This window comes from Epinephelus fuscoguttatus, linkage group LG21 (genome assembly GCF_011397635.1).
Source record: "Epinephelus fuscoguttatus linkage group LG21, E.fuscoguttatus.final_Chr_v1".
Lineage (NCBI taxonomy): Eukaryota > Metazoa > Chordata > Actinopteri > Perciformes > Serranidae > Epinephelus > Epinephelus fuscoguttatus.
Window position 1 is genome coordinate 17,750,986 of NC_064772.1, and position 10,985 is coordinate 17,761,970.

A 10,985-nucleotide genomic window follows, 5' to 3' on the forward strand; every position below is an offset into this window, starting at 1 on the left:
TCAGCCAAGATGTTTGGCTTTATCATATTCATCACTGAGCTGCAGGCGGAGTGCTATAGCAGACATAAATAAACCCATACATTGTGACAGTGACTGCTCCATGTTCAGTGCAGGAAAATGTCTAGTAAGCACTATTTTAATGATTCAGTTATTCTGTTATGAATCCCATCCATTAGTGTCTTCCCCTGTTATCAGTATTCAAAACAGGTTTGTGGTGGTCTGTTTATGTGTGCCGATATTTTAAAATGTCAGGGTCTGAACTTGTCCCGTGTGTGTAGTGAGATTTTATTAATGGTAGCAGTACCAGGCACCGTCACACAGCCGGGACTGAAGGATAGGTCATCGATGGCCAGGACCTCAGAGGCCTTGCTGTCAGCTGAAAGTTGCCCTTGAATCACCACCTGGTAGATACAGAAAACATTTTAAAAATCACTCAGTCACCTCTTTTTATTATCTTTCCACAGTGTCTGTTGGTGTCGGTGCATTCTGGCCTGTGTAGAAAGGTAATAAATTTCAGTATGTGCACATTTGGTATGTCTGTGCTTGAGTGCATTTGCTTGTGGTATATGACAAATGTATCTACATGCATTTGTTAACACTGACACTGCTAGGAAAACAGGACTACAGACTTTAACAATCTATAGCAATACTAGAAACTATCAGTAGTTTTGCAGTCGTTTGGTCATGGGAAAAATTTAAAATTTAAGCTGATATTGGCTCTAGATCAGGGGCTGGCAACCTTTTCTATCAAAAGAGCCTGTTTTGGACAAAGACAAAACAAAACAAAACAACAACAGCAACAAAAACCCCACTAGAATCACTGCCTTGTGGTTGTATGCCTCTGCAACTCGTCAAGTTGCACTTACAGTTTACATTCATGTCTGTTAAAACATGGATGCTTCACACACACATCTTCCCCTGGCAGCACACAGGATCTATACAATCAGCACAGTTACAAGATGGGCACCCAAGATTCATGTCACCAATTCAGTATCCGACCAAATGGAGTTATGGCATCAATGGGCAGAAAGGTGTTTTTGCAGAACAATATGATGTCACAGTGAAGCTGACCTTTGACCTTTTGGATATAAAAAGTCATCACTTCATCATTTTATCTGTGTGAAATTTTGTCATAATTACATATGAATTCTTGAGCCAAAAACAGGCATGAGTCCAACTGAACGTTTGTGCCAAATTTTAGGAAGTTCCTTCAAAGCCTTTTTGAGATTATACCTTCACAAAATGAGACAAACTCAAAGTCATAGTGTTCTTTGACCGTCAACCACAAAAATCTATCACGTCATCATTTAGTCCAAGTAGACGTTTGTGCCAAATTTAAGAAATTCCGTCAAGGTGTTCTTGAGATATCGCTTTCACAAGAATGAGACCAATGTGAGGTCAAGATCACCTTGACCTTTGACCTTTGACCTTTGAATCAAATCAGTTTATCCGGCGTTCTTGAGATATCATGTTTATGAGGATGGGATGAACATATAGTTCATATCTTCAAATCATATTTGAGACTTATGGTGAAGGTACAGCAACAAAATTAGCCTATTAACGTTACTAATTTGTCTAAATGCACATTCATTAATATGTTTTACTACAAAGTGGCAACTCTGCAGTGGGCTATTTATGATTATTTTGTACTTAAGTTTTTGCAGGTTTGGTGGTGAAAGCAAGCAGATCTGTCCACACACTATAGAATTCTCTATTTTGAGGCTTTTCTTTTTTGGATTTGGAATACATAGCTAGCTTAGCTAGATTCAAGACTAGCCATTGAAGATTTGGCAAAAATTTTGATGAAAAGGCACCAGATTATACATGTTCAACACACATTTTAGTTGACAAAATGTTTTTTGTTTTTTGTTTGTTTATTTGTTTGTTTATGTTTGTTTTCTAAATTTGGTGTATGGACTGTAAAAACAATTTTTTTAACAAGTGGAGAACGTAAGCATCATTTTAGTCCTAAAAATGACAAATTAAAAAAAAATCTTAAAAAAAATAACCTTTTATTTTCATATCATTTTTTGTCAAAGCCACAGGGCGCCAGTGGAGATAGGCTTAAGAGCCGTATGTGGCTCTTAGTTACTACAATTCATTCTGAGAAGGACATGAATGTCTGTACTTAATTCCACGACAGTCCCTGTGATAGTTGCTGAAACTGTTACAGTTACAGACAGTGCCATCTCCAGAGTCACACTGCTAGCTAGCTTAACGCACCACATTTTCTCTGACTGTCACAATGCCAATAATATCAAAGCTGCACTGATCAAAGTCCACAGAACAGCTTTATCTACACCAATGGAGTTTTATAACCCTTCATTAATGACTAAACAAACACTGGATGTGTCATGATGGGTGATGGGAAAATGGACTCAAATACACAATTTACATTGGTCATACTTATCAGCTGGTATTTCTTTTTCCCCAAAAGCAGACTTTGAGTCCATAAAGTAATACACTCTATAAAATGATAGCGAAGAGTGCATATACTGTAAACAAATGTTTATTTAGGATTTCAGAGCCACGCCAGTGTTTATCTGATCCAGACAATGTACCCTTACTCTCAGAAAATCTTGAGCATATTTATCCACAGTCAGACTCTGTTTCCTGTGTTGTTGTGTAGACAGGCGTCAGCAATGAGAAGGCATTTTGTGCAATGGCGAAAGACACAAAACAGTGCTATCGCTCACAATGCTAACATGACTTTTTACATCTTTACACATAAATGTACTGTTACTGTTCCACTGTATTGAGGAACATTGGCAGCAGAATGCACTACTGAGGTCACTAAACAGTCAGCACTCCCACGACCATGGGCGGATAATGAGACAGTGGGTCCCTGGGCATAGACATGCAGAGAATAATGAAAATACAGTCACAGAGTAACTGTACATTTATGTGTTAACATGTAAAAAGTATTTTAGAAAGGTTAGAACTGGCACTATTTTGGCCATGTCCACCACATAAAAGCAGCTCTACAAACTCTTTTAACCCATCATGCCTTATACTTTCTGTTATTGTTTCAAGCTCTAGGCCAAATGTATATATATTTGCATATAATACTTTATATACACAACTCTTAATAAAGCTATCCAAAGAAAAGTGTTTTCTACAACAAAATTAGAGAACAGCAGCAAAACCCTGGAGATATTTAAGCAGGTGAAAAAGTGCAAATCATTATGTGTACTGCCTGAAATTGAAATCGCCAGAGAGTTGACCTCTCTTTAAAATGTTATGAAACTGGTCTGGCTGGAGTCGTTGACAGATGGTGAAGGCAGAGAGGAGGAGAGGGGTGACACACTGACTTTGTCTGAGGATATACTGCAGGAAGGACACTAACAGCAGGCTTCACAGGACTCCAGATGGCCTCTGAAGAGTCTAGTGGGGTCAGTAGCCCCTCACTGCACACATACAGCTCCCGTTGTGCAGCTCATTTCTGCTGTGATGACTTTTATCAGTCTCAAGGAAACTTATGGTTTATTTTACCATGCAGTAAAAATATCAACACAATACAGTATAAGTTAATAAGGTGAAGCTTGGTCCAGTAGTCTAAGACCTAAACTATTCTTCTTGGTAAAAATCTTTTGATTCTAAACCTGCATTATCCATTTTTTTGGCCATTTTAGGGCATAGGATACAAATTGCAATCACAACATTGAAATATTAAGTTGAGCGGGGAACCTCCTTGCAAGCACTTTCTTATTTACACATCTGACATTATAGCTAATTTAGATTAATGTTTCTTTTTCTTTCTTTTTCCCATGGTGAAAAAAATGGATAATGAGCAACCAGTCATGTTGACATTAATTTGACTGTGATTTATGTCTTCAAACTGTAATGAATCGTAATTTTATAGTTGTACCAGATGAATGTGCTGCTATTCATATGTTGATGTGTGCTTGTAGATTTGTAGCATAACAGGGACTTTATATTCCTGTTGCATGTAAATGAATGTTTTTAGTGTCTGCTGATTGTTCTGTGTGTACCTGCCCGCAGGGACTGCAGGCGGAAATTACCTAATAGCTAATCTGGCATGAATCATCTCCTCCACATTAAGATTAATGTTTTTTTGTGCACTGTCCTTGTTTAATAAGGACTAAAACTGTTTATATTATGTACTAGTATGTTGTTTTAGCAATTAGTGTACAAAAAACACTTGTCTTGTGAAAGAGAAAGCACTACATGCAAATGAAATGAAAGTTTTTCAAGGACTGAAAAGCTCCCCCATTGTCACTGTGGAACAATAACATATATGCATGTAAATCCCGGCTTTTACTTTTTTTTGTCACTGTTAGTCGAACCCTGCTCAGAATTAGCATGCAGTATGGGACACAGTTAATGTACTCCTTTCATATCCTTCTAGGTCACAGGTGTTTGAGGACACTATTTGGCACCATAACAAAAACAGGGTGTATACTGTTGACATTAAGTTAAAGACCTATTATGCTTTTCCATATTTTTAGTCATAATGCTACAATGATGGCTGTTTATATTAAATGTAGCCAGAGTTTCAAAAGTAAAAGTAATCCATGTGAGCAAAAACCTCAGGCTCTGAATACGCTTTTTTTCTACTTTCGCAACATGCTGACGTCAGCTCATGACAGATATCTTTATATGGTCATCTGCTCCAGGCACATTACTGCATGGCTACATGTAGCTACATGGTAACATAAGGGAAGCATGTAATCTTGGTTGTCAATGTTATTCTCCTTGATTTCGGATCATATTAGATTTTAGTTTAGAAGCTTGTATTTTTCATGGTAGACAGTGCCTCTATACTCCGTTAAAATCATGTTCCAGCTTCAAGCACACTGCTACGTGTAGTTACATGCTAATGTCAGGGAAACATGAGATCTTGTACTTTCTCTTCGATTTTGGATCATATTCCTGCTGGAACATCTGAAAATTCTGGTTTAGAATTTTTATTTTATTGGTGAATTTTCAAGGTAGAAAGTGCTGCTATACTGTGCGGAGAGCATGGATGTGGAAGACCCAGAAATGCTGACCAGTCAGAGCAGACTGGGCTTTTTAAGGAGGGGGCTTACAGAGACAGGCGCTAAACTGGAGTGTTTCAGACAGAGGGTGAATAGAGCAGAGTTTTCATTAGCTGGCATATGCTGGCTTTTGGCTGGTATCACGTGAAGTTGACCGGCAGATCAGGACGACCTCTAGCTCCCCTGGCAGAGTCTGCGCCCCAGATAGGATGAGTCCTTCCTTTGCAGCGGTCTGAGTTCATCTCCGACCTTTGGCCCTTTGCTGCATGTCATCCCTGCTCTTTGACCTAACTTTCCTGTCTATCTACAGCTGTCCTTTCATTAAATGCAAAATTGCCCCAAAAATAATCTTAGCCTAATAATGTGTGACCTATAAGATATGTTGCCAAGACAATAAACTTATACTATGCAGACCAGATTTTCGGGTATTAATTACCAAGGGATCTATTTATCTATCAAAATCGTACAGAGTGTGTCCCTGCCTCTTCAGAGCATATGCCACATCCACAGCGGTCATGTTCTTCCTGAATGTGCCTGCTGTAGGCAGGTGACGGCATCATGGAAAATGTTGACTGGAGATACAATCTGCAGTGATAGTGTCGCCGTCTGGTGATTTTTTTCACAAGTGCGCTTCTGGTGTGAATGGCCAGGCGACTACTGACAGGCGGCTGCGCTACAACTGACAAATCGGGGCGCACCGAGTCCTTTTCCTCCTTTGCCTCTGCAACCATTAGTCAATGGGCTGCTTCTTCACTTAGCTTATTTTCACGTTATGTCATTTTAAGTGTTTTACTGCCCTTTAAACGTAGGCTATTATTGGCTGTTTAAAACATATGGCTGGCAGTTGTTCTATGAAGCTGGAATTCTGGAATATTAACGGCCATACTGCCCGAGTATGAAATCGGAGCACAAAGAGGAGGTGTGTCTTTTGAACCAAATGCAATGCAACAGTTGATTGGGCATTGACAAAACCTGTTTGGAGTTTTGTGAAACAGATGTAGCAGATCTCACTTGACCTCATAAGATGCAAGAGTTATGTCAGCTACACATTGTCAGTTCAGCACTGCTGTACTTCACAGTGCTAAACAGCAATATAAAACCAGTAGACTATGAATGTTACAAACCTGAAAACTGTGATTGCTGGAAAACGTAATCACTGTCCGCTGCCATGTTCCCATCTGTGGTTGTGTGGAGTGTTTCCACACCTCTGTGCTGTGACCTGGTGTGTGAGTCTGAATCAACACTTGAAGATTTCCATGTTGTGACCCAACATAATGGTAGAAACTCATCTGTTGAATAAAAATGCAAGGAAGATGTTGTAATGTGGTTGTTGAGGTTTTTATATGGATGCCAGGAGAGGGTTTTGTTACCTGGCAAGTCTGACTGGGCTGAAAGATTGGACTGTTCAGGTCTGCAGAGGTTCTGTTTCCACTGACAGGTAAAAGGGACAGGAAATATGCTGAAGGAGAGGGAGAAGTATGGATTAATATGAATAAACGAACGTACAGTACACCCTATATGAAAGATGCCATGGTGCTCGTACTTGATGTGTTGTTGGTGTGGTCATGTTTGAGCCCTGGGACCTCAGTTGTTCTGGTCCATCCAGATGGTGACTCTGAGCTCTGGATCAGGTCACAAAATCCCTCCTCAAAGTCGCACCTCTTATATCTGGAGCCTTCAACAACAACAACAACAACAACAACAACAACAACAACAGAAAAAAAAAACATTTCACTTGTGCTATTTTGTAATTCATCCTGAAATATAGTTCGCCATGAATCTGTGTATTGGGATTAAGCTGTGGGATCTACGCATCATAAAGATTCATCAGCACAGCGGAGCTAAAAAATAAAGTGGTGTCTCATTTAATTTTGATACATCTTGTCTTAATTTTATTTGACTTTATGGCCAAATGTGGGACTATAAAGAATTAGTGATGATACTGAGTTTTTAGAGGTATGTCAGACAGGATCAGTGATGATGCAGCAAGGAATTAAAGATGACTTCATATTCTAAGATATATAAGGAGCTAAATATCCTCACAGAAGCCTCTTATATCTTAATCTACTTGCCTTTTTTGGTGCCAAGTTAAAAACTGTGTATGTATCAGTTATGCCTTTAAACTGTTCAGTCCTTTAATTTCCATCCAAGTCTGTATATTTTAGTCATGCGTAAGAAATGCTTATAATGATTTATAAATACTACATTTGGATTTTACTTCAAAAGTATAAATCTGTTTATCCTCAGATTTGTCAAACATATTGTTCTCTCTGAAACCAAACGCAAAGAGTATAGAAACAGTATGGGCTCCCAAGGTCAGAATGGACCTAAGGTGGTTTAGAATGACCAAGCTAAGATCCTGTGGGACTTCCAGATCCAGACTGACAGACATTGTGTTGATCAACAAACGACAGAAGAAGGCAGTGGCAAGTGATGTAGCAATCCAAAGCGACAGTAACATCAAGAAGAAGGAACATGAGAGGCTAAAAAAAAAAAAACAGGGCTGAAAGAGGAGCTAGAAAAGATGTGGCAAGTAAAGGCAGCAGTGGTGCCAGTGGTATTCAGAGCACTGGGGGCTGTGGCCCCCAAACTGGGAGAGTGGATCCAGCAGATTCCAGGCACAATATCTGAGGTCTCTGTCCAGAAGAGCGCAGTCCTATGAACAGCTAAGATACTGCGCAGAACCCTCAAACTCCCAGGCCTCTGGTAGAGGACCCGAGCTTGAGGAAGACACACCACCATCCCCATGGGGTGTTAAGAGCGGGATTTTATACATATATATAGTTTGATTTTTTTTCCCTTTATAATTCTTTTTAATCCAATCTGAAGCATAGCCACACTCCATTTCACTGCCCCACACATACACTGTTTACTGTGACAATAAAACCTTAATGTCTTGAATCCTTGAACTACCAAAACTATTAACTATAGCCTAGCTGCAGTGTACCAGCGACTAAAACACAGATTCTGACTTCTTGGATTTTTTATGTCACAAACCTACAGAACCAATCCCATCAAACTGTGGGGTATCAGAGGAGAAGCAAGTGTAGTCTCGCCACCAGACAATCACAGATCTCCGCCTTCTGATAGTCTGGGGACACTCCTTTCTAAAGTGTGTTTAACACACCGGAGAAAACGGCCAGCAACAAAGCAACGCCTCTTGCATTTTTGAAAAGGACACGCCCTCCCAGAAATGTTTTCTCGTCTGCAAGGAAACAAACACACAGAGAGCTTGAAAATGGATGCTGAGAGATTTAACTCATCAAACGTGTGCTCAGACCACAAGATTGTGGAAATGAAGGACTTACAGTGACTTTGTTTAAAACTTTTAACGCAGTTGGACTATGTTTACAAGCACAAGAGTTCAGTGAGCCACCGAAGGACTGCCCTGCGGATTTACTATTGGTTTTGCAACGTAGGGAGTTTTTTTAAACTCTGAAATTGTATCTGCCCATCTAAACACAAAATCAGGGAGAAAGACATCAGTCTTTAGTTAAGCAAAGCATCTAAAGACTGACTTATGAGTCTAAAGCAAGTGTATCTATGTATCATTATTTTGCAATTTTAGTTTCACTTTCACTTAGACTTGTCCGAGCTGGCGATGGGATCAAGGTTTATCGAATATGAGCAACACATTCTTAGCTGTTTGAAGACGTATAGCCCAAGGCTCATCTTATCCATTACTGTTTACAAGCAGAGATTTGTGTGTTTGATGAGCAGAGCAAAGCAGGTACACTTGAGCTGCAGGCGGGTGGCTGAGGTTCAATTTGCATATTCATTGATCTGTGAATACTAAATAAGGCAAAGGTGTTATGTCTGAAGCATTTTAAGGCATGAAGGGATTTTTTTTTAATGGAAAAAACTTCCAAATATATAATATTGATGAGCAGAGATGAGTTTCTAGTGGTTTAATCAATGTCTGGGGAGGAACTTTAAAATAATGCATTAATAAGGCTCTTACTATGATGATTACTAACAATACCTTACCCTTAGTAAGTAGGAAATAAATGACCTTGGTCAGCATTTTCTTTATTGTCCAGGAAGGCAATTATTTTGTGCGTTAAATAAAATGTTTGTCATTTCAGCCAGTAATTGTCTTGACATTTGCGTGAAATGCCATAATGATACATCACAGATATGTTGTAACCATTTATCCACCCCGCACACCCTCATTAGCCTATACAGAAAGCTGACTGTCCATATCAATCACATATCCTAAAAATCTTGCCAAATTATGATTATATTATCATTACACTGTGTATTTTCCTGCTTTACTCACAGTTTTTCTCATCGCTGCCATCTCCACAGTTGTCAGTGAAGTCACACACACAGTCCTCAGGCACACATAAGCCCCGGGAGCAGCTGAACTCTGGAGTTAAACAAGCTTCCGCAGACCCAGAGGTAAACACCTGAGAGAAGGCCAACAGCAGCCACGCTGAACCCAGAAGCAACGTCATCGGCCTGGTTATTATTTTTGTCCTTTAACTAAAACACCTTCTGTTCACCTCCAGTTGAAGCATTTTGTTTTTAGGACATAAGAACAAACTTCAGTCGAGGCAGAGCTTTTCTTCACCGCGTACAGTTCGCTTGGATCTTGGAAGCTGTCAGTGTGTTGTAAAGGGTAATAAATGGCTTTTATGGCTGTTACTCAATAAGGTCACTTTGCTGGTTCCTGTGTTCATGCTACTCTGTGAGGCTATACTTAGGCACAGCAGTGCTTTTTGCTAAATGCTAACACCAGCATGCTAATATGCCTATAATAACGATGCTAACATGCTGATGTTTACCTGGTGTAATGCTTACTATGTTCAACATGTGAGTTCAGTTTGCTATAATTTCTTAATTAGCTCTAAACACAAAGTTGAGCATAAACTTTGATTGAAGATTAGTTCATGTTTGTCTGTACCAAATTTCATGACAATACATCCAAAAGTTTCACTCAAAACCACAAATGTCAACTTCATGGTGTCACTCGAGGGGGGTCAGGGGGTCACTTAAGTTATTAGGATTCATCTTCTGGGCACCATGAACATCTGGACCAAAATCCATGCTATCCATCCAATGATTGTTATTTCAGTTTAGACCAAAGTAGTGGACTGATTGACATTGCCATAAAGCCAAGCCGCTAGCACAGCTAAAAATCAGGTAAGTATTTTGTTGGGTGTATTTGTGTATATTTGAGCTGCACATAGCCCCTAAAGTCCTAAAAGGTGATTTTTTTTCTTGTGCGCACAGAATAATTAACTTGTTCATAAAAGATAATGATCTTTTCCTCTATTGAGCTGTAGCCTAAATAGCATGCAAGCACTTAAGTTCCTATTCTTAAGCACAAAGGGCTTTTAAACCAATCACTGCTAATAACACATAATTCAATGGGAAAACTCTCCATCTGTATGGGTGAAAACTGGAGAGGGTGCAGATAGCCCACTGTTTTCACTAAAGATAAAACACATTAGCTCTAACTACAACTTGGTGTACTGAACCTATTAAAGCAAGGAAAGAAGAAATGAGGTTGGGTATATGAACTGCTAAGAGAGGATCATTAACTGTGTCCAACAGGGCTCAGTTCCACTTTACAGTGAGGCATAATTTCATTTCACAGCAATCAGTAAAGACAAGACCTTAAAACAGACAAGCAGCAAGCCAGTACACGAGCTGGTGTAGTTCAAATGAAATTAACCTTGAGAGAAAAAGCGAGCTTGACAGCTCCATGAGGGACGAGGGACCAATGGAACAAGGAAAAGATCACGTCTGTATTGACCTCTATTGGCAGTGGTGGTAAGAGTGAATTGAGTGCAGCTGGCAGCATGTTGAGACAACTCCACATCTAGTGGAGATGTGTCTTGTTGAATTGTTGTTTCTGAATACCAACCCTCAAGCAGTCACTTTGAATAACAGTGTCAGGATGCAAAAATACATGAGATGGGAATCAATTTGAGGTCAGGATGATAATGACTGAGAGACTAATCATCTTATACCAATTTT

The 10,985-nt window shown here is 39.5% G+C and overlaps 1 protein-coding gene across 1 annotated transcript in view; it reads right to left on the reverse strand.

The window, feature by feature from the left end:
* malrd1 (MAM and LDL receptor class A domain containing 1) overlaps positions 1–9,516 on the reverse strand; it is a 101,591-nt gene extending 92,075 nt beyond the window's left edge. The window contains exons 1-5 of the mRNA XM_049565010.1: positions 9,280–9,516; positions 6,544–6,675; positions 6,371–6,459; positions 6,125–6,289; positions 305–401 (exon numbers count right to left, since the gene is read on the reverse strand). Coding sequence (XP_049420967.1) covers positions 305–401; positions 6,125–6,289; positions 6,371–6,459; positions 6,544–6,675; positions 9,280–9,457 — 661 coding nt within the window. The 5' untranslated portion in view covers positions 9,458–9,516. The remainder of the gene's footprint in view (positions 1–304; positions 402–6,124; positions 6,290–6,370; positions 6,460–6,543; positions 6,676–9,279) is intronic.
* Between the last annotated feature and the right edge of the window lie 1,469 nt (positions 9,517–10,985).